General features: G+C 34.4%; 1 protein-coding gene across 1 annotated transcript in view; it reads left to right on the forward strand.

Moving 5' to 3' along the window:
• Positions 1–222: 222 nt before the first annotated feature.
• LOC145293728 (uncharacterized) overlaps positions 223–24959 on the forward strand; it is a 47257-nt gene continuing 22520 nt past the window's right edge. The window contains exon 1 of the mRNA XM_080140178.1: positions 223–646. Within this exon, the coding sequence (XP_079996304.1) occupies positions 644–646 (3 nt within the window). The 5' untranslated portion in view covers positions 223–643. The remainder of the gene's footprint in view (positions 647–24959) is intronic.

Consider the following 24959-nt stretch of genomic DNA (forward strand, 5'->3'; position numbering starts at 1 on the left):
ATGCAATGGTAAAAGATCAATAGATTCTTGAAAGAAATGACGAAAGAAAGCAATAACGAAAGTGAAAGTACATGGGTGTGTCGGCAGGAGGAGAGAGCAGGGAAAAGAGGCGTGGTCGTTTTCCTCGTCAAGTGCGTGCACCAGCGACGTTGAAACGCCACGTGTCCGTTACTAGCCCTCCTCTACGTTTGGGTGATACTTCGAGAACCAGAACCAGTCCACCCCGCCCTACTTTACGGGTCTTAAAGAAGAAGAAGAAGAAGAAGAAGAAGAAGAAGAAGAAGAAGAAGAAGAAGAAGAAGAAGAAGAAGAAGAAGAAGAAGAAAAGAGCAATGCCTCCCTAACACAACACACCCACACGCCCATAGACACAAACACATACACGCGCGCACGTGAGCATGTGGGCACATATACACACACGGGCGCGGGGTTTGTTCTGCATTCGAAAATTGAAAGTCCGCGTCTCTCTATAAAAAGAGCGGTGATCCGTGCGACAAAACAGTCAGAGCAACAACAATCTTGGTCTTTTTTTGCGGAACAAACAAGCAGAGCGCGCACAACAAACATACAGTTCGGGCCCCCCCACTTTTCGTCAGGATCCCCCGGTAGCAGCCGATCCGGCAAAAGCACTCACAGATCAACGATGGTAAGTAATACACCATTCTGGATCACCCCTGTTTTTTTAGTTTGTTTGTTTTTTTTGTTTTGTTTTGTTTTTTGTTTTTTTTTTTTTTTGTTATTTTTTTTTTTAATTTTCTTTTGTTAGGGTTTTTTTTTGTTTTGTTTTGTTCGTGTCTTGTTTTTATATTTTTTTTTTTGTTTTTTTTAGTTATGCTTTCCAACTTTCTTTCTTTCTCTATCTATATTAGTTCGTAAGTTTTCCTTCAACTTTCTAGAACGTTTCCCGCTTTTTTTTCACCTTCCTTTTCATTATCTTTTGTTTAATTATAATTTCTCTTCTACTTATTTTTCTTTTTTTTATCTCTTTGTCTTTCTTCGCCCTCTTTTTTTCTTTGTTTTCTTTTCTTCTTTTTATGTTTCTTCTTTCTTTTATTTCTTTGGCTTTACTCTTCTTTTGTTTCTCTTTTTTTCCTTTTTCTTCTTTTCCTTCTTCTTCTTCTTCTCCTCCTTTCTTTCGTTCTTCCTTCCTTCCTTTCCTTCTTCTTATTCGTATTTCCTTCTTCTTTTCTTTTTCTTACTTATTTTTCTCGTTCGTCCTTTATACTTTGTGTCCTTCGCTTCCTTTTCTGTTTTTCTGTTATTTTATTCTTCATCTTGGGTTTATCATTAGCGTAATGGATATCGCCACGAACTATGGTATCAGTTAGTCCATCTACCCATTTTAAAAATAATAATAATAATAATAATAATAATAATAATAATAATAATAATAATAATAATAATAATAATCATCTTTTTGCTAGGAACAAAGTGTGGTATCTGTTCTGATACTACACTTCACCTTTTCTGTCTTTGATCGCTGGAGGAGAAATCCTTCTAGACTGAAGAAATTTAAATTTTTGTTCCTATCCAGCTTGCCACTTTTTGGAGAGCTAGATTTTCCCCCACATTAAAAACTGACCTTGTGTTTTCTGCCCCTATGGAAAGGAAAGTAAATAATAATAATAATAATAATAATAATAATAATAATAATAATAATAATAATAATAATAATAAGCATCGACCTTAGCTTTAGCGCACAAAATGATTGTAAAAGTTCGAGGATGATGGAAAAACCGAAGAGGGAGAACACTAACCAGACTTCCACTGGAAGAGTGCGGAGTATATTGTTACCTTGGAGAGGCTTATTGCTACCAAAATCCAAGAGAACATTAACGATCGTTACCAGAAAAAAATTAAGGTAGGCGGCTTTTGCGATAACGCAAATTTATTTCTAATGGCTATCAAAAAGGTGAAGAATTCTAAAAAAAAAAAATGGGGAAATTTATGTCACTCAGGCTCTACGGAACACAACCGGTAATTATCAGTGATTGATGATGGCCTATGTGAAAACTCCTAGTGAGTAAATAATAATAATAATAATAATAATAATAATAATAATAATAATAAATTATTGATGTGGCTTACCCCAAGACATAAACTTAGCAAGCAAGAAAAATGAAATATTACGTAATTATCAGAAACTGAGGATGGAGCTTGCTAAGTTGTAGCATAAGAAATCTTCCATCGTGCCAATCATCATGGATGCGCTTGGCTCAATTCTAGATGATCTTGATAAACAGTTGAACTCTATGGGAATGAACTACAACATCACCGTACTCCGGAAGTCAGTTCTGCTTGGCACAGTAAACATCCTACGCCAGGTGTTTTCCATCTAATTGACTCTTTGACTATCCTCATTAGCTTTGGTGTAAAAGCTCGCTCTTGAGTAAAAGACCGGTGTAAAACATCACAACACTATGAAGTTAATGAGCATAATAATGTCTGTTTAAATGTATGTATGTATGTATGTATGTATGTATGTATGTTTAAAACTTTCGACAGAGACAACGGATTTTCACATGATCGGTATCATTTTGAAGCTCGACTCTTCAGACGACAAATACCGAAAAATTGGCTAAAAAACATGAACTCTTTCGCCCTCAACTTGGCACTTTTCTACAAATAGAGGTCGCCTTTCTCGCTGATATTTTCGAAAGTCACCCTCTCTTTTCGATTGTCTAGCCTTAATTTAAACATACGTCATTTCCGGTTTGACTATGGGCGCAACAGCAAAGACGTCAGCTTCTTTTTACTTTTTGTTTTTTTCACGTTCTTTTCCTTCTTCGCGGTACGAGTTCGAGCCTGCCTGCCTACTACCACTTTTGTTTTGTTTTTGTTTTTTGTTTGTTTTTTGTTTTTGTCTTTTGCTCAAGACACACCTACAAACACTCAGGCAACGGGTAATAATAATAATAATGATAATAATAATAATAATAATAATAATAATAATAATAATAATAATAATAATAATAAAACTCACATTAACTATTCTTTAAATACTGCAATAGAAATAAAAGAAAAAATGGGAAGAATACGACGGCAGGGAACAAAACAAAAGAATCAGAAAACGTAAAATTAACTACGCCCTCACTCAAAGACAGCGTCTACATCTGATGACGCCACGCCAAAGAGTTATGAAGTGTCTGAGAGGAGTGAAGATGGAAAGCACTAACCAGACTTCCACTTAAAAGGTGCGAGTAACTTATAGGGGAGGCTTATTGCCACCCAAATTCCAGTGAAAACAAATGGTCTTTGCCATGAATATATCTGCTTATGAGAGTCTATCTCTCAAACTGTTGTTGGAGGTTATTACAGATTTGCATTCTATTGGCGTTTGGCGCGAATGCAGACCCAAAAAATATTATTGTACCATATTTGAACATAAAAGTTATAAGGCTTGGATCCTAATCCGAAGATCCAAACAAGTTGTTTAAATTTTAGTTTCACGTTCGATACAACATTGTCATCAGATAAGACGAGTTCGATATTTTCCCGATTCCGATACAATTGCCGATTCCAATTCTTTTCAAATTTATAGACAGTTACTTATTGTTTTCTTTTTTCTTTTTCTTTTTTTTACCTTAAAAACTATAGATATATAGGTTTTAGTTTGCTGGTAGTTTAAAATCAACAAATATTTATTTTTTATCATTAGTACCGAAATTTGGAAAGTTATGTTATAAATATATATCTATAAAAATGAGAATGTGTGCGTGTAAGGACACTTCTCAGCCTATATATTCAATTAATTTTTTATCTGCAGACTTGAAAGTTGGCATATAAGGGATTTAGATAGGTGGAAAACTTTTTAATCGGTTTTCATCTGATCATAAGGGGTCAAAATTGATAAACTGGTACATGGGGTTAGGGTGTGGATTGGGGTTAGGGTTAATAAATTGGTACATGGGGGGGCGTCAAATTATTATGTTTGTCAACTGTTTCACCAATTTCTCTATGTTAAGAATAAATAAGTTTAGAAAACACAATTTAAAATCGTGTGAAGCTGGTCGGATGGTTATTGTACCTGCTTTTAGGTTTTGGTTTAGGGTTAGCTTGTTTTTTTTTTAAGGTTTAGGTTAGGTTTTTTGGTTTTGATTACAGCTTATAAAAAGTAATCTGTTAAAAAAAAACCATAAAACTCGCATGCACAAGTCCAAGTTTCTTTCCGTTCTTTTTTTTAATTATTTGATTTATTTTAAAGGAATTTAATGTTACGTTTACTACCACGGTATTTCTGTTTACAATAAATAAGAATTCTGCATTAATTAAAATAAAATATTTATGCATATTTTACGATCGGGTAACGCCGGACAGCCTGCTAGTATGTGTATAAAGTTCAGTTTTTTTTTGTTTTTTTTTTGCACTGACATCGATATTAGAAGCCTAATTTTCTATATAAAACTTATTAAAACGAACTTCTTAATATGCTCAATTATTGATGTGCGAGCGTTTCATAAATGTTAACTAATTTGCATATTCCTTTGAAAAACGAACTTTCATGAATTAATTTTTATTTTTACTTTTTTTATTGGATGTCTGGTTTCATTTAACGATCGCACTCATTTCTATTCATGCATATTTTCTCCATTGTGCATAATTTCGTAAATTTAGGATGAAAAGGTTTTAGAATATACATATATATATATATATATATATATATATATATATATATATATATATATATATATATATTTGTGACTTTGTCTGTGTATGTACAGAATAGTCTCAACCAAACTCCTCGGTCAGTCTTTTGTCTACAGACTTGAAACTTGGTATATAAGGGATTTGGACCTGTGGAACAAATTCAATTTTGTTATTACCCGGTAAAAAAAAAACTGAACTTGGCAGGACTAAACCTGTTATTTCTACACATGCCTAAATATACATTTATACATTAAAGTCGCTTGCTTTTTATCTTTCTTGGCCGTCTGTCGGTAGCTCAGATGGTAACGACTAAGGCTGAGGCGCTAAATGTTTTGGTTTCGATTCTAGCTGATGGCACCCAAGTCATTTATTTATATTGAAATCATTACAAATCATTACCATATATTAGGTATCATATTAGTTATCAATACAGAATTGGCTCTATAATAATAAATACAAAATCTGCATGAATTAAAATATATTTAAGCATATTTTTATGACTGGGGAGGGCACTAATATATTTTGTGTACAATATAATAATCGCTAGAATATTGGCTCTATCATAATAAATACCCCAAAATTAAACTATCGTACTTCAGCGTATTTTACGAGCATCCTGATAGTAAATCTATGTCTATATATAAAAGTGAGAATGCGTGTGAGGACAATTCTCAACCTATATACGCAACGAATTTTTGATCTACAGACTTGAAATTTAGTATATAGGGTATTCAGACATGTGGAAAAATTTTAATCGGTTTTCATCCGGAAAAAAAAAGGCTGCTAAGGGGTCAACATTGAAAAATTGGTACTTGGGGGCCATTGGACTTTTATCTGTTTGTAAGCTGTTTCACGAATGCGCCTGCATGAATCGTTCTCATGAAAGATTCTTTATGTTAAGAATAAGTAGGTTTGAAAACACTATTTTTTAAATCATGTCAAGCTGGCCTAATGGTTATCGTACTTGACTCACTGTTTTTAGGTTTGGGTTTCGATCTCAGCTCGAGTATTCTTTTTTACTTACAAGAAGTGAACTGTTTAGAAAAAAAAAAAACATAATACTCGCATGCACATGTCTCAGTTTCTGTATGAATTAAAATGTAATATTTATGCATATTTTACGGCCGGACAACGCCGGGGGAGCGTCCTGCTATTAAATAAATGGAAAAATTCTTTTTGGAATCGGAAATTAGGTTAAAAGATTTAGGAGAGAGAGAACGTATTAGATTTCAACAGGAAGAGCGAGGAACCTTGTAAAAAAATTTTTCCTAACAAAATTCCAGTAAGGGCAAAGAGTTGTTGCAACAAGAAATCAATGATAAACGACTGATGCGATAATGCCAAATTATGTGCAACGTTTATCGAAAAACATGGAAAGCGACGTGAGATCTAGGAAGACTTATCACTCAGTCTCCAGACAACAGCACTTGTTATTACCAGTGAGAAATCATTGATAATGGATCGTTTGAAAACTCCACGTGAGTAAAGACTAACAAGTCATTATAAGCAGTAATAGAAGTAGTAATAATATTAGCAGTAGTACTAGTAGTATTTAATTTTAATTTTTTTTTTTTAAGTTTCTTTCTAATCTCATCACCAATTGGTCAATTTTATTTGCCAATAGACAATCTCTGTAAAAGTACCTTGCCAAGGTTATGTACTCTTCCACCGAATATCTCCTGAATCGGCATTGTTTGTGTCCAACGGCAAGAAGAAGCCCGGGAAGACTGAAGACAATGTCGTGACCATCAGAGAAACACTGGTGTTATTTCGAAGCTTTCTTTGTCTTAGACCAGTTAGTGAGACGAGGGAGGGGGTTCTTTGGATTTTATACCTTTCCCACGGGTATTAAGAAAAATGATATAGTAGCTCAGTCAAAAACTCGAATCCGGTACTCCGTGTCAACAGTCAACTTCTAACAAATGTTCAACTACGTTAGAACCCCGGTATATGGCATTAAAAATTAGTAACACAATACAGAACTATATATATATATATATATATATATATATATATATATATATATATATATACAATACACATGTATATAATCAAATAAGATTATAAATAGCACCGTAAAGCGAGGCAAATAGCGTAACCAGGGGCTCGAAAAACATCATATTCCACATGGTAACCTGAAAAAATCGTATCCTAGCGCCACCCTATACCGGGGTTCTACTGTATAAAGTAATAATAAACGACACTTATTAGTGTTACATCTGAGTTTTATATATATATATATATATATATATATATATATATATATATATATATATATATATATATATAAATATAAGACCAAGGGTTGAAATTGTTAGGTTTATGGTAATTTAATTTATTTGCTCTACCTTGCATATCGAGCAATTCTTGTTTAGATGGGATAACTCATAGAATATTACTGCCAGTAATATTTTGTAAACCTACAATCTCACGTTTACATAACCACTGATTGTTAAATAAAAACTATTCCGAAGTATATATATATATATATATATATATATATATATATATATATATATATATATATATATATATATATATATATACAGGGTGCCCACAAAGTCTGGCTACATAATCTACAGGATGCTTCCACAAAATCTGGCTACATTATGTAGCCACACTTTGTGGACACCCTGTATATATATATATATATATATATATATATATATATTGCTGATCAAAAGTTTAAGACCACTTAAGAATCTTTAAAAAGAAACCTTTTTTAAGGATGGATTTTAAACTCTTCCGATTTAAAGTTACTAATACTACATTCTAAAAAGTTATGGAAACAAGAAAGTACATTCCAAACATTTTATTTAAAAATTTGCATCTTTATTAAATTAGGCTTTTTACACATAATCAAAATTATAAGACCAAGGGTTGAAATTGTTAGATTTATGGTAATTCTAATGTTTTTAGTTCAGTGAGAGATGAGCAATGACTGTGTAAAGGTGTTACCATGCCTAAAGCAAGAAAAATAACCGAAGTTGATCGCTCTCGAATTCTAGGATTCCATAAGCAAGGTTTGTCACAGCGAGCGATAGCAGCTAAGGTAAATCGCAATAAAACTGTTATTTGCAACTTTCTAAAGAACACTTAGAATTATGGAAAAGCAAAATCCTTTGGTAGGACCCCCCCCCTCCAATATTTATCCTGCATTGAGTGGGAGAATCAGACGGGTTGTTATGAATGACAGAGGACTTTCTTCTAGTGAAATTAAGGTGGTTACAGATGCTGATTGCAGTCCAATAACCATCAGACGACGCTTACAACAAAAAGACATGGTAAATAAAAAGTGTAACCAAATTCCTCGATTGCTTCCACGTCACAAAATGGACAGCTTAAGATTTGGTCGTGAATACCAAACCTGGGACGTTGAGAAGTGGAAGAAAGTCCTGTTTTCTGATGAGAAAAAATTCAATTTAGATGGTCCTGATGGCTTCCAGCGATATTGGCATGACAAAAACATTCCCCTTGAAATTTTTTCCACACGTCATAGTGGCGGAGGGTTCGTAATGGTATGGGGTGCCTTTTCTTACAGAGGGATGATGGAGCTCTAGGTGGTGCAGGGTCGTCAGACAGCAGCTGGTTATGTTAGCATGCTACAAAAAGCATCTTTGATGATGGAGGATCATCGTTTGTGTGGGGATAGATGGTTATTCCAACAGGATAATGCTGCAATCCACACTGCAAGACGGACTTTGAGCTTTCTACAAGAAAATGGAGTCCGTCTTTTGTGACATCCTGCATTCTCACCGGACTTGAACCCAATTGAAAATGTTTGGGGATGGATGACAGGAGAGGTTTATCGAAATGGCAAACAATATTCAGCAAAAATGAACTTCGTGAAGCCATCTTCATAAGTGATCGGGTGCATTCTAATTTATTGGATTCTATGTTTTTTCTAAATTCTTTATTTATAATTTATTTTATTTTTGTCATTAGTATTTTTAGTTTATTCCTTTATTCTTTATTTATATTTTTCACTTATGTATACGTTTACACGCCTATATTTTTTCGTTCCTGTGATTATTAAATAAATCACCTTTTTTTTCGTAAAAAGGGTAATTTTTTCTGAAAAGCAAACGCGAATAACTAGAAATATTATGTAGGTGCCTAAGTAAAGTTGAGATTTTTCTCGCTCTGGCATTGATATAAAAACCTACTTTTTCTATTTAATAATAATTAAAATGAACTTCTTAATATACTCAGTCATGCCATACATATGCATGCGAAGATATACAGTTGAACTAATTTGCATATTCATTGAAAAACGAGGATTCATGATTTATTTTTTTCATTTTTAGGTTTTCTCATTTTATAATCGGTTTTAAGTTACTATACATAATTTCACCTTAATGGAAATCCTTATTTTTAGCATGCCCCAAAGAATTTTTGAAGTCATCAAAAGCAGTGGAGGTAGAACTCATTATTAAGTTTGATTGTTGAATGTTTTCATACACTTTTTGTTCAATTTAACAGAATTTTTGTCTCTGGTCTTATAATTTTGACCATGTGTAAAAAGCCTAATTTCATAAAAATGTAAATTTTAAAAATAAATCTTTGGAATGTAGCTTTTAGGTTGTAGTATTGGAGGAGTTTAAAATCTATCCTTAAAAAAAGTGTGTGTTTTTTTAAAGATTTTTAAGTGGCCTTAAATTTTTGATCAGCAGTATATATATATATATATATATATATATATATATATATATATATATATATATATATATATATATATATATATATATATATATATATATATATACTCGGGTTTTTTATATTCAAAAGTAATGGACTAATGAATTCAACGAGGTTGTTAGATAGTGCTCAATAAAAAGAGCTGATAATACTTGTTTATTGTTATATAAACATGCTCACATCCCGCTGCTACAAATAGTCACTTGTTTCAATCAAACAACAGAACTTTTGAATAGTCAAGTCGCTGCCTGATGATATCTGTTGTTTGATTGAAACAAGTGGCTATTTGTAGCAGCGGGATGTGAGCATGTTTATATAACAATAAACAAGTATATATATATATATATATATATATATATATATATATATATATATATATATATATATATATATAAGTATTTTCATATCTACGGACACTAGTGTTTAGTTTCATGCTTACGTAATCATTAGTTCAAGAGATAACGATCAGCACTGGTTGAAGGACTGGATTTATTTGCTTCCCCACTGAGCAAATTAGGCACAAGGCCGTTTTTTTAATGTGGAGAGTGGGAGAGCGGAAAAGGAGAAAGGGGACCAGCTCCCGAGATGTGGGAAATGGGAGCTGGATAGTGAAGTCCATTTGGTATATAGGGTTGCCCCTACATGGACCAAAAGTTTGCCACAAAGACAGTGGTCTTTAATCGCAGCATCTGCCGGATAGTTACTACACTTTGATCTTGGCCCGAAGGCCAGAAAGGTGCCACGCGAGGGGGGGCGGACCATCAACGCTGGTTGAAGGACTCGAACTCTCCCATAAAGCCACCTTTGACTCTATTAGCAAGGAACATACCCCAAGGCCACCGTTCACCGCCACGAAATCAAATGAAATTTGAATATTAATTAAACCTAACGCAGGCGATTTTAGAGTGATCAGGTAACAAGAAACCTCGATTCTGCACACGAGGCCAGTTAGAGATAGAGATAGATAGAGGGAAAGATAGAGAGAGAGAGAGACAGAGAGAGAGGGGGGAGAGAAAGCTCAATACGATGTAGAGCATACATATAACTGAAAGAAAAAAAAACACAACACAAACTTAGCCCTATATCATTATAAATTTATTTCAACCTCCCAGGTTTTTACAAATGAGGTAATCTAGTAGGTTAGCGTCTAACTTAGGAAATGAAAGATTTACAAAGGTTTTAGTCTTTACTAACAGGCCGCCCGGTATTGCCCGGTCGCAAAATACACTTAAATGTGATATTTTGATTAATGCAGATTTCGTATTTATTATTATATTATATTGGTTCCAATATATAGTAATGATTTAAAAAGTCTCGAAGTGGATAGAGACGCTGAATCTCTACGGGTCCAGCTGAGAATTGTCTGAAGATAGCAGTTTCAATCCTACCCAAAGCCGGCCAGAGGCTTACTTGGCCAAAAAACGTGGTGAGACGACAACTATGGATGGCAGTAATTGCTGAGAATGCAGTTAGGAGATTCGGAGTTTCTATCCATCGCGGTTACCACCTGACGAAGGCCAGAGGAATAGTTGGCCGAAACGTCGTGAAACAACAACTAAGAAAGATGAGGATAATAGTCCGCAATAAATAAATTCTCTCGAGGTGTTAATCTAAGGCCATCTAAATGGTTATGTAACCCTCAAAATGAGTGATAGTCTGGAGGGGTTAGATCAGGAGAATATGCGGGATGAAGCAAGATTTTACAATTGAATTCTCCTAGATTTTTAGTCAGTAGTGCCGTGTGAGGATGAGCATTATCATCATGGAAGATGACTCTCTTTCGGTTGACTAAAGAAGGCTGTTTTCGGGTGAACGTGGGTGAGAATATTGCAGAAAAAATGACTGGTGCTTTAATAATCTTGAAGAAAAATTAATCATGGTGATATTTTTAAGTAATAACTAGGCTTAGGACAACAGCATATTCTTCTCGCTGTTTTGACTCTCGAGTGTGTATCCATTGATATTTTATATGATTTTTTTATAGAGTAATGTTGTTCTTGGTTGATTAACTGTGTTTAACTGTGTCGGATATATACTCGAGAGTCAAAACAATGCAAAGAATATGCTGTTGTCATGCCCTTAGTAATAACAATATACATAAAATAAATTACAATGACTTTAAAATTACCTTTCTACAAACCGGCCAAAAGTTTTATATCGACCTGATATATTATTCGAATTTTTATTCTTTCATATCTTATTCATTTGCTAAAGAGGGAAACGATAAAATTGCCGCCATAGAAAAGACGACATGACACCATTTCCGTTTATGTAAACCGCTTTTCTTTTTCTCTTGCGGATCATTTACTAGTTGGCCAATTGTGAACAAATCCCAAGAGCGATAGGATCCTTCTGTCATGTCTTAAAGTGACACCATTTTTAATAAGCGAGATTAGAGATGCGCTGCTGTACAACTCGTGCTCTCTATCGATCCAACTTATGACAACAGGACCATTACCAGCACCTTCAAAATGCATCGTTGGAATAACAGGGGCGTGCTCAGGGTGATGAAAACAAAGTTTCCGGCCACGGTTGTGGTTTTTGGTGTGGTTTCTAGTGAGAACCATATCATGTCACCTCACATCTTCGAAGTTGGCTTGAAACTCCAAAAATCTACAAGTTCAAAGAGACACAGGCTTGGTTTCAGAAGGAGTGCTACGACTTTCTACATCCTTCTCTCACTGGCTCCCTCATCCCCGGCCTGAACTCGCTGGACTACTTAGTATGGTCATACGTCGAGAACACCACCAAGATTTCTCACAACACCAAAGTCAGCCTGATCGCCGCCATCCGCCGAGTATTCGCCGAGCTCCCGCCGGCGCTTGTGGAAAAGGCATGCTTCCAGTTCCGTACACGTATCGAGGCGGTGTTTCAGGCTGAATGCGGCTACATTGAATAGATGTCAGCTCTAGTACATAATCAAGTTACCTGAATTGATTTTTTTTCATTAACAGTTTTAAAATAAAGCTATACTGTTTTCTTAGGGCGACAAATTTATCGTTCCGCCTTGTATAAATTCAAACTTAGTCTCTCTCTTTCTCTCTCTCTCTCTCTCTCTCTCTCTCTCTCTCTCTCTCTATATATATATATATATATATATATATATATATATATATATATATATATATATATATATATATATCTTCCTGTTGTTTCATTTTACGACGGTTGAAGTTCTCAGAAATCAAAGGGCCCCTTACTGGGGTTAACATTGGATCTCTATTTGAGATACATAGATCTCTGAATATTCTATTAAAGTTCTCATTTTCCATCTCAAACACAGTTAGTAAAGAAGTTGAGAATATAATTCTCCTCTTCTCGATTGACCATTTTTTTACATAGGCATCACCACTTATCAAGACCAAGAGACAACTCGAGGATAAGGGTTAAGAATGTAAAGTAGTCAATTGAACAATATAGTAATTGTTAGTAATAGAAATTAGGTAAATTTGTTAACTTAAGTGGAATGGCTCATCAAGAACTTGTTTACGTTGGACTTGAAGATAATCAGATTGTAGTCAGCTGGAAAGCAGGCAAACGGAAGACAGTTCCACAGGCGTGCAGTTCTAAGAAATAATCTTTTTTCATGGAATCTACGTTTAGGTTTAGGCATAGATAAAGTTTGGGGGGAATTATTGATAGTGGTTTCAGCTAGACGAGTGTTTCTAGTGAAAGTTTGGCGAGGGGTGATCATAGATTGAATCTCAGTCGAGCACTTGCCATGAAAATAAGGATAAAGAAAAGACAAACTCGCAATATCTCTTCTGTGAGATAGAGGTTGCAGAGAAAAGAAAAGGGTATCTCCTACGAGGCTATGAAGTCTATTTTGAACTCTATCAACGCAGGAAAAGTCCTTTCTAGCTGCTCCTGCCCAAATGTGGCAACAGTACTCCATCCTTGGACGTACCTGGCTCTTATATAGATAGAGAATAGCATCCGCAGTGAGATATCTACTGGATCGATAGAAGGATCCCACCATTTTTCTAACGACCTTGGCAACAGATTTAATGTGCGTATCCATTTCAGATCAGGAGTAAAGGTCAAGCCCAGAAGCTTATCAAAACATGAGGCCTCCCCATGACGAGAGCCATTCATTCAACTGATGCTAGATGGGGATCAAAACGTTGATGATGTAAAGATAGAAGTTTGGTTTTAGATGCATTAAAAGTAACTAGCCACTCGTTTCCCCATTGTACCGCTTTCTCAAGATCAGAGAAGAGAGAATCGGAGAGAGCTTGGTTGTTTATGATCTTAGATGTGCTGCCATAGATAGTAGTGTCATCAGCATAAATAGGTTAAATATACTTTTCTTGTGGTCTATTGGTCCTACTGGATTCCAGAACAAGAATTCCCTTTGTCTGGTGGAGTATCCAGTTTCGTGCTATTACTCGAGATAACATCACTTGGAGAAGGTGAATAATTTCTCATAAAAAATCTACTATGGGTTAGCTTTATCGAGAAGATTTTATTTGTGCTGTGAATATGATTTTGAATATTTGGTCAGAGTTTACTCCTAGGGAAAAGTATCCTCATGCCAGGACACTCGAGGATAGTGTCTTGTAGGCATTCAAGTTCTCTCCAGTAGGCATTTTGTTTCTCCATATGTCTATCTATATGTTTATTTGTTTATCTATGTCTCTCTCTCTTTCTTTCTCTCTCTCTCTCTCTCTCTCTCTCTCTCTCTCTCTCGCTCTGGATACGATTCAAATAGTATTACTGCTGTTGGGGATATCTCCTTTTATTTATCATATACTATTACGATCTTTTTTTTTCTACAACTGCTAATAAGCAGAGAAAAAGAGAGTGAGTGGAAGAGAGAGTGAGTGTGTGCGTGCGCGCGCATGTGTGTTTGTGCGTGACGGAAGCGAGAATGATAGATGCCCTATAAAATAAAAGCAGGGTAGGCGATTTAACGATATAAAGTAAGAGGGAGAGGGAGCGGATGAGGCTTATAGATGGAAGCTTCGTAAGAGATTAGGATTACTTGACCAACAATTAGAACAATTCAAACTTGAAGTGTTTCCAAACGTTACTCAACCCCCAAAACTAAAGAATATATTAGCATGTAGCTTGTGTGATTATAATGTGTAGAAAACAAAAACGTAAGGCAGCAAACGTTGATTAGCTCAACTAGTATAACAATATATAAAGATAGGATAGATGCATGTGTTCGTTCGTCTGTCAACACATCGGTTGGAAACGGTCGATCTCTGTATAAAAACTACTACCTTAGTTGAAATAACTTTTTTTGAAATAATTAAGTATCTTTTGTATTACTAGAATCATGGGCCATACGAGTCCATAGTGATTCTAACGCTAAGGACAATGTCTATCCATTGGTCTATATTCTTTCTAATATCACTCATGTTTGAATTCATTTTTATTTAAAATGACGTAAATCATAAATTTATCATACTAAATCATGCTAAAGCAATAATTATACTTTGGAACCCCGGGATACGGCATTAAAAATTAGTAACAAAATATAGTCCATTATATAATACACATGTATATATAACATTATAAATAATACCGTAAGGCGGAGCAAATACTGTAACAAAGGGCGGGGAAAACATCGTATTCCACATCATAACCTGAAAAAAATGTCGCCTAAGGCCACCGTATCCCGGGGTTCTACTGTATTTGTTTACGTAATGTTTAAACACTATTTAATTCAAATTATAAAAAAGTTAAAATAGGTTATTTAGTAGAACCTCGCACTAGTGGCTTAAGTTTGTTTTTGTGTGTTTGTGCTGTAGTAGGAAAAATTTATTTGCTTTTAATAAAAAATAAAGGTCCATTTCTAAAAGTAGTTAAAATCTATATTTCGAAATGAGACAAACTCCAAAATGGTTATTTTTTTATCTTTTAGATATTTTTCTTATTCTTTTTATTTTTATTTTTATTCATTTATTTTGATTTTATATACATAATCAATTTAGCTCTTGTGCATAGATCACCGTATAACGATGAGATCACTCTGACTGACGTAATGAACATTCAAAATTAAAATGTTTAAATTCAACGTTAATTCCCGCGGTTAATGGTAGCCGATTGAATACGGTCTTTGCTAATCGAGCCAGAGATGTCTCGTGTTGCCGGGTTCGTATCTGTCGACTGGTGTTAATCGTGCCACCCTGAAGATTCTCGAAAGGATGAAACACTAGTGTCTGTAGGTATTTGATTATTATAGGAAAGAAATATTTGTATATATATTAGCAGGCCACCCAGCGGGTTTCCGGTCATAAAATACGCTTTAATATTTAATAGAATATTTTAATTCATACATATTTCGTATTTATTATTACTATAGAGCCAATTTATATTGGTTATTATATTGTACCCGATATATAGTAGTGGTTACAAAAGGTTTCTTTTTAATTGACTTGCGTGCCATCATCCAGAATCGAAACAAAGCATTTAGCGCATCAGCGTAATTTGTTACCATCTGACTTGAGTATACAAGCATGTAAAACCTTTTTGAATAACCTTGTTAAAGGTATAAATGTATATTTACGCATGCGTTTAGTCCACTTAGTTTATTTACGCCTGTCAAGTTCCAATTTTTTTGGGGGGGGGGTCAAAAAGAGCATAGCCTACTAGGTTTAGAAGTTGGTTTTGAACTCTAATAAGATAAGACTGGACCACATTTTTTAAAAATTGTTTAAGGAGGGATGTTTTCTTTTTTCTATGGGTTGTTATCACTTTTGAAAGAGTTCCTCTTGATACGGCCACCATCTCAGCCTCTTTCGTTACAGAAGCACCAATCATTCAGGCACCAATAATCTGCCCGTTTTGGAAATCGTATAGATCTATCATTTGAATTTTTCTTACTAATATACACTATCCAAAATAAAAAATTTTTTAAAATAATTAAATTTAACCAATTAATTAAAGACAAACATTAAATTTTAAAAATGAAACCAACATTTTATTAATTCTTTTAAATTTTTATTAGTGTTTTAAAATTGATGTAAATTTCACAAGGTGTTGCTATTATTTTATCCAACCCCTGTATGCCTATGTCTATATAAATAGACTAGCGTAGGGAGGGCGCCCAGCTTTGCCTGGGCGTAAAATACGCTTAAATAAGATATTTTAATTTGTCCAGATTTCGTATATATTTTATAGAGTCGTGATTTCAAAAGTAAAAAACTATTTAGGTGCCATCATCTAGGATCGAAATCGAAACATTCAAAGCTGGTTACGTTACCACTGTACCAATGTAACACGCATATGAACTGATTAAAAATTAAAGATTAAAAAATAAATCAAGATGAATATACAAAATGTATAACGATTTTTTTAATTTTGACCAATTTTTGACCCCTTAAAAACTATTTTAACCGACTAAAGACCTATAAAAGAATGGTCTGTAAAAAATCCAATCATTTGATGCCGCTAGCGTCGCTTTGCCACTTTCTGTTTCGGTGGAGATAGAGTTTGAAAACATGGTGACAGAAAGACAGACATATAGCTTTGTTTCGCAAGGCATATTCCGGTCGTAAAATACGATTAAATATGATATTCTAATTTGTCCAGATTTCTGGAATATTATTATAGATTAATGATTTCAAACGTAAAAAAAGGTGCTATTAACTAGAATCGAAACCGAAACATTCCAAGCTGGTCAGGTTACCACTGTACCAACGTGACACGCATATGAACTGATTAAAAATTAAAAATTAAAAATAAAATAAGATGAGTGTATAAAATGTATAACGATTTTTTTTTTTTTTTTTTCAATTTTGATCCATTTTTGACCCCTAAAAACTATTTTAATCTACTAAAAGAACGGCCCGTAAAAATCACATAATTTGAGGCCTCTAGCGCTGCTCTGCGACTTTCAGTTTCGGAAGAGATAGAGTTTGAAAATACGGAGACAGACATATAGCTTTTTATATATTAGACTAGCGCGGGGTGGGGAGAGGCGCCCGGCATTTCCCGCTCGTCAAAATACGCTTAAATGTGCTATCTTAATTTTTCTAGATTTCGTATATATTATTATAGGGTAGTGATTTCAAAAGTGAAAAAGTATCGAAACTGAAACATTCAAAACTGGTGCGGTTTCCATCGTACCAACATGACACGCATATGAACTGATTGAAAATTAAAAATTAAAAATTAATCAAGGTGAATGTGCAAAATTATAACGACTTTTTCAATTTTGACCCATTTTTGATCCCTTAAGACAATTTTAACCGGCTAAAGACCCATTAAACAACGGTCCGTAAAAATCCGATCATTTTAGGCCTCTAGCGCCGCTCTGCCATTTTTAGTTACGAAGGAGATAGACTAGCGAGACATTTTCCGGTCGAAAAATACGCTTAATGATAATGATATGTTAGTTAGAATCGAAACTGCTGCATTCAAAGCTGGTGACGTTACCTCTGTACCATCGTGACACGCATACGAACTGATTTTTTTTTTTTTTTACACAGTGATCACCACTTATCAAGGCCCGGAAGCCACTCAGGGATAAGGGTTATTGCAAGTACATTACGTTAGTGTGGATATTTGATGAAGTGTTTACTTAAGGGGGCGGTTCATTAGGAATTTGTTAACGTTGGACTTGAACACATTCAAGTTGTAGTCCGGTGGGAAGCAGGCAGACGGAACAGAGTTCCACAGGCGTGCAGTTCTAAGAAAGAAGCTTTGTTCATGGAATCCGCGTTTTGATTTAGGCACAGATATAGAGTGGGGGAAATTTTTCACAATGAATTCAGCTAGACGGGTGTTTTTCGTGAAAGATTGGCGTTCAGATGAGCACCTGCCATGGAAATAACGATAAAAGCGCCTCTCTGTGACTTTTAGTTTCGGTAGAGATAGAGTTTGAAAATATGGAGACAGGCAGACAGACATATAACTTTTATATATTAGATATTAGCCCAAAAGAGTCTAGGGTCTAAAACTATTAGAACCATTTGTATCAGTATTTTATTTTCTGATTAAAAAAAAAAAGATTATTTAATATATTGTATTGTAATTATTGTCAGACAAAATTAGGAAACATTACTTTTACCTTGTTTCTGGATTTTTTCTGGATGAGGATTTATTGTTCCTACTATTTATAGTCTTCGGACTACTGTTCTCACCTTGAGTTTTATTTTTACAATGTTTCGGTCGATGTAACTGCCGACCTTCTTCAGGTGTACCTTATCGAACACGTGTATCTTTCCGCCAAACTCGGGAATCTGCACGGAATTTCGAGAACGGAACTCTTTATTTAATCCACGAGGGTATCCTGCTTTCGTTGCATGACTGCGTAGAAGCCCTAAGTAAATCGCAATTGTATTTTGAGTTTTAAAACTTCAGCCTCCAGAAGAATGTAACTACAAATTTTACTATTATTACATTATCAACTATGCCACAGGTCCTTGAAAATTTTATTGTTTGTATTTTATTTTGCTTCACTTTTATTGCGTCTGGCTTATTTACTTCGATTTGCACAGACGAGCATTCGTGAGTGTATTATAATACTAGCAGGCCGCCCGGCGTTGCCCGGTCGTAAAATGAGCATAAATATTATATTTTAATTCATGCATCATTCTTATTTACTATAAACAGAAATATATATATATATATATATATATATATATATATATATATATATATATATATATATATATACTAGAATTTCAGCCCGGTGTTGCCCGGGTGTTTGGATGTGTATGATGAGCGAAAAAAAAAAGTGGTAGTAGGAAGGCAGGCTCGAACCCGTACCGCAAAAGAGGAAAAGAACTGGGTAAAACCTAACGTTTATGCTGTAACGACCACCACCAAACCGGAACCGTCATATTTTAAAAGTAAGGCTAGACAATCTAAAGGAAATATCGTCGAAAAAAGTGAACCCCCCCCCCCTGTAGAAAAGTGGCTAGTTTAAGGGGAAGATATTAATGTTTTTAGCCAACTTTTTGATATTTGTCGTATGAAAGGTCGAACTTTAAAACGATACAAATCTTGTAAAAATCCATCGCCTCTGTCGAAAGTTTTAGACAGACATGCAAACATACATACATACATTTATATATTGGTAGCTCAAATTTTCGACCCAAACCGATTAAAATGCTTGCCCTATCTCTGAATACCCTTTATATAAAATTTCAAATGTTTAGACCAGAAACTGTGTGAGTAATTTGGTAGAGACTGCAGAGGTCAATTTTTTTTTAACTTTGACCTCTATTATGACTCCTTAATATTTATTGTTTTGGGCTAAAATCAAGTTATTAAGTTAAATCCATGTCCAAGGAACCTATATCTAAAATTTCAAGTGTTTAAACCAAAAATTGTCGGAAGAGTTTGGTAGAGTTCTCAAGAGTCAAATCGTTGAACTTTGACCTCTTAATCGCCAAATTTCTGGCCAAAAGCCGATCACATCTATTTTCCCTGTACATCAAATTTCGAGTCTGTAGACAGGGTTATTGCGTAGGGAAATGTACACACACACAGACACACAGATGCACAGACACGTTCACTTATATATATATATATATATATATATATATATATATATATATATATATATATATATATATATATATAGGTAATTTATATGTCTGGCAGTGTTCTTAGATATATTTTGTACAGAAATTAATCCGATAAGTATTGAAAATCGAAAAAACCCGATGCTAAAGATCGTTATAAATAAAAAAAGAATTTTACGTTACATAGGCCAAGCGAGATAATTCTCAGCAAATCAAGGGCGATTCAATTCGCAAAAAATATTTTCTTATAAAATTTAAAAAAAAAAACAAACAGAATTATTGTCATCTGTAGATCTAGCTTAGTGGTAGAGCATTCAATTACAGATCGAATGCCCCCCCCGTCCAATCCCTGTAATACATTACCATTTTATATTTTATTTTTTTTATTATTAATGAGTTCAATTTACGATAAAAGAAGAACACCATTTAAAATCGCCGCAAATCACTTCTTCGTTTGTATATTTAAAACTAAACATTAATCATAAGTTACTTTCCAGGGCATTCATCGTCAAACCCAAATATCAGCTGACGTGATATTGTAAACAGATACAGACGAAATTTGATGAACGACAGTAGCATTTTTTTTATTTGTTTTTATTTATTTATTTATCTATTTTTTGCGAATTAGTCCATCGGGCAAATTATTCCTCGTAATATATAATATTTAATAGAGTCTTGATTCTATAATAATACCCACACAATATGCATAAATCAAAATATCATGTTTAAGCGTATCGTACGATCGGGCAACGCCGAGCTTCCAACTAGCATATATATATATATATATATATATATATATATATATATATATATATATATATATATATATAGAGAGAGAGAGAGAGAGAGAGAGAGAAAGAAAGAAAGAAAGAAAGAAAGAAAGAAAGAAAGAAAGAAAGAGGGGGGACTAGCAAGGTCTCTGCTGTGAGAAAATGGCTGTAAGCAACGGAAGAGATCATCACCCACTAGATTTCGAAGTCGGTTTTGAATTTTGTCACAGCAACGAAGGGCGTTTTTTTTTTTTTTTTATTAAAGTCAATCGTGAAAATATAGCACTATTTATGTCTTTTTGTTTAATTACGTTCTCCCCTAACAAGGCATATTGCCACTTGGACCTAAGGGGCTACTATTTAGGGGCCATACCTAGAAAAAATAAACAAGATGTTGGTTTACATTTCATTTAAACTGCTGGATATCAGTACAGTCAGGGAAACAGTTAGCAGTATGTGAATTCCAAAGTCTAGCTATTCGAGGGAATATACTATTAGATTAGAAATTTGTCTGATATTAAGGGACCTCAACAGTGAATGGGGTGAGATTTTGTTGCTAAGCGGGTTTGTCGGCGGATATGTGTGTCGAAGACGCACAAGTGCAACGAGTTCATTAGAGCCCATTTCATTAAAATATTTGTAAAACAAGCAGAGATAGAACAGAGGGTTGGAGATTAGTTAACAAAGTGGGACCTATTGGATTGAAAACTCTTTTTTGGACTCTATCCAAGAGGAAGATGCACCAGCCCAGGTGTGCCAACAATACATGCATGGCCTTGTAGAGATACAGGATACTCTCAGGTGTGAGTAGTTTTCTAGCACTTTCTTTGCAGCAGCCTTCACAATGTCCTCTATGTATTTGTCCAATTCATATTACCCGTGAATGTTAGGCCGAGGAATTATAAGGAAGAATTCTCAGGTAGAGTGTTATTTGTCATGGATATGGGCGGTTGGAGAGGCGTTTTGTAATTGTTAAAGGAGAGCAGCTTAGTCTTACTAGCATTAAATGTTACCATCAATTTGCGGCCCCATTCCACTTCGGTTTGCAGGTCATTTTCTAACGATTCTGCCATTGTCTTAGATTTATGTACATCCGTTCTTCCGTCGTACATGTTATAGGGCGTTGTATCATCATTTATTTTAATGTTAAATATTTTTACCTGAAAATGATCTAGTAGTGCTAATACCTGATTATTTTTGCGATCTTGACAGGTAGTATGTGCTATAAGACGAAACAATCAACTCTCTCTCTCTCTCTCTCTCTCTCTCTCTCTCTCTCTCTCTCTCTCTCTCTCTCTCTCTCGACGGGCTAAATGTTCAGGTCGGCCATTTTTTCATTTTCTTGTCTTTTTTTTAATAACGAGTCACTGCTCATCAAGGCTTAAAAGCCAATCAAGGATACAGGTTAATCGTTTGCGCCAGGTGTGTGATGAGACAAACATCTTGAATATTTCACGATTAGATCTATTCGATTACTTCAGCGACAACTACAAAAGATTTTTTTAACATTGAACTTGAAAACAACACTGCTTTAATAAGCTGGGAAGCAGCCCTATGATGTTGCATTCTAAAAACGGTCAATTTTAAGAAAAGATTCTACACATCGAAGTTCCGTTTAGCTCCAAGCACACAAAGGACAAAGGAATTAGTTTTACAGTGGTTGTAGTTAGACGAGTTTGGGCTTCGAATGTTTTACAACGGGATACAAGACAATGGAGCTCAGTCGAACCTCTACCATGAAAATAACGATACTTTCACATTGTATCGACTATAACGAATATATGTGTATGTGTGTGTATGTGTATGTGTATGTGTGTGTGTGTTATTTGTTTTGGTTTTGCGATACTTTTTGAATGAATTCAATTATTTATACGAAAGTGAATTTTTACCTAAATGCGAGTTGAGAATAATTTTCCCTTTTATCAATTTGATTCCCCCGAATGAGGAGCGGCATATATATTGTTTAAAATATAATTATCCACTTACATTTTTAACTATATATATATATATATATATATATATATATATATATATATATATATATATATATATATATGAAAGTATACCTTGTGTTTACATTTAGCAAACTTGTAACTCTCGCCTTCCTTATTTTTATCCTTTATTCCTCACATTCCATAAATGATGTTTCTGACAAAGGGGGAAGAATTTTTATTTTCTGGATCGGAATCAATCCATATAGCACTTATTGTTTGTCAGTTTTCGACATTAAAGCACTATTTTAGCTCCTTACATCAAGTGACTTCATGCCTTGTCTAGAGCGATTTCTATGCAAAACTAACTAATGTAACAGTCTTGTTTTTCTTTCTAAATTTTTTTTTTTTTTTTGCGACTTGTGTTTCAAAAAAAATTATCCGCCGTTTACGAAATGCCAATAACATCTACGAAGTTGGTTGCATGCCTCTTTTGTGACGCACCGCAATCAACACTTTTCCTTTGTGCGATGCGTTTTGACACGGAGAAACGATAAAAAAGCAACGTTGAAAGGAGAGCCTTGTTTTCGAGTTTATATCTCTGGCAATTTCTATGGCTTCTTTCTATAATTATTAGCTAACTGTAAGCGCGCGAAATGTACGCGTGGCACGTCCGCGAATCCTTTCAACTATTTACAACATTTTGAAGATTTTTTTTTCTCTTATCATCAGAACAAGATGATATACGTTGGCTTATTCGCGTGCACAAATCTATGATAAAACAATGTACGAAAATCCACAATTGAGCTCCAATTTTATAGTTTTCCTTGCAAGGCATTCGCGCCAAAAACAAGTCTATCTACCACAACTTCAAATAATGTTCCGGTTTGGTTGATTTAGTTTACGGTATATCAACAGCATGTAGGTTATTTAATGTCGGATAAAGTAGTCAAATATAATTCTATAAGTCGAATAATCTATATAGCTACAAAAGTGAGAATATGTGTGTGAAGACACTTCTCTTTCTGTATACTCAACGAATATTTGATCTACAGACTTGAAATTTGGTATATAGGGTATTCGGAAATGTGGAAACCTTTTTAATCGGTTTTCATCCGGCAAAAAGTGCTGCTCATTGTTCAAAATTGAAAAATTGGTACTGGGGGGGGTCATTGAATTTTTATCTGTTTTTGATCTGTTTCACCAAGTTTGAAAACACTTGTTTAAAGGACGTAGCAAGCTGGCGTAACGGTTATCGTACTTGACTCACTGTCTTTACGTTTTGGTTTAGATCTCAACTCGAGTATTATTATTTTTTACTTACATTAATATTTATTTATTTATCTCTAATTGTTCATCGAACAGATACTATATTACTTATGGTCTGTACAAAATTTCAGTCAAATGAATCCAATATGAGTAATGTGATATTGCAGTGACTAAACTCTACTTACGCCTAACTGTATAATGAATAGTTACCATAATAATTAGTTTGCTGCACTTTATCATAACAAAGATTCATACAAAATTTCAGGCAGATCTCTCCAGTAGTTACCAAACTATTCTGTCAACCTTTGGTCTACAGACTTGAAACTTGATATATAGTGGATTCAGGTTTGTGGAACAAATTCGATTTGGTTTGTATCCAATAAAAATAGCTACTGTTAAAGGGGCTAAAATTGAAAATTTGCAACTTGGCAGGCCGAAGTCGATTTAAAGTGCTCCTCTACGCATGCGTAAATATACATTTAAACGTTTAACTGCGTTAATTTTTAAAGTTTTGATATCCATTTGTCCTTAGGTTATATATTAGTGAATACCGCTGGCGAGTTAAATATTTTGGTTCCGATTCTAGCTGAGGGCACCCATGTCGTATATTTTAACTTTTGAAATAACTACTTTATATTGGGTACGATATAACAATAGAGAATTTCCTCGATGATGATAAATACGAAATCTGAATAAACTAAAATATTATATTTAAGTGTATTTTACGATTGGGCAACGCCAGACGATCTGCTAGTTTAAAAAAAACGTTCAAAACCAGAAAAGCGAGTTGAACTCTCGGTGTTTAATTAAAGTTATTCTGGCAATTAGGCTATTGCAACAAATCCTTCCATGACTATTAGTATCACGGCTTTTATTGGCGGGAAATTGATAGGCGTCTGGTATTAGCGGATATCAGCTGAAGACAGCCGTTCAATAAGACTGATCACTAAGGTGGTTGTCTTCATAATCTGCCCCCCCCTTCTTGTGTTTAACATCGGCTTAAATTACGAGGCAATCCTATCGACGAGTGTCGGGATAAAGTGAAGATTATTAGCTTTATCGAAATACTTCTTTAAATTGTCTTCTATTAGAATAATGATTCTTAAACGGTGGGCCACTTGGCTTACTGAAGATTCTTCCGGTGTAGAAAAATCCAGATA

This window comes from Euprymna scolopes, chromosome 15, assembly GCF_053919585.1.
Source record: "Euprymna scolopes isolate OS-2025 chromosome 15, ASM5391958v1, whole genome shotgun sequence".
Taxonomy (NCBI): Eukaryota; Metazoa; Mollusca; class Cephalopoda; order Sepiida; family Sepiolidae; genus Euprymna; species Euprymna scolopes.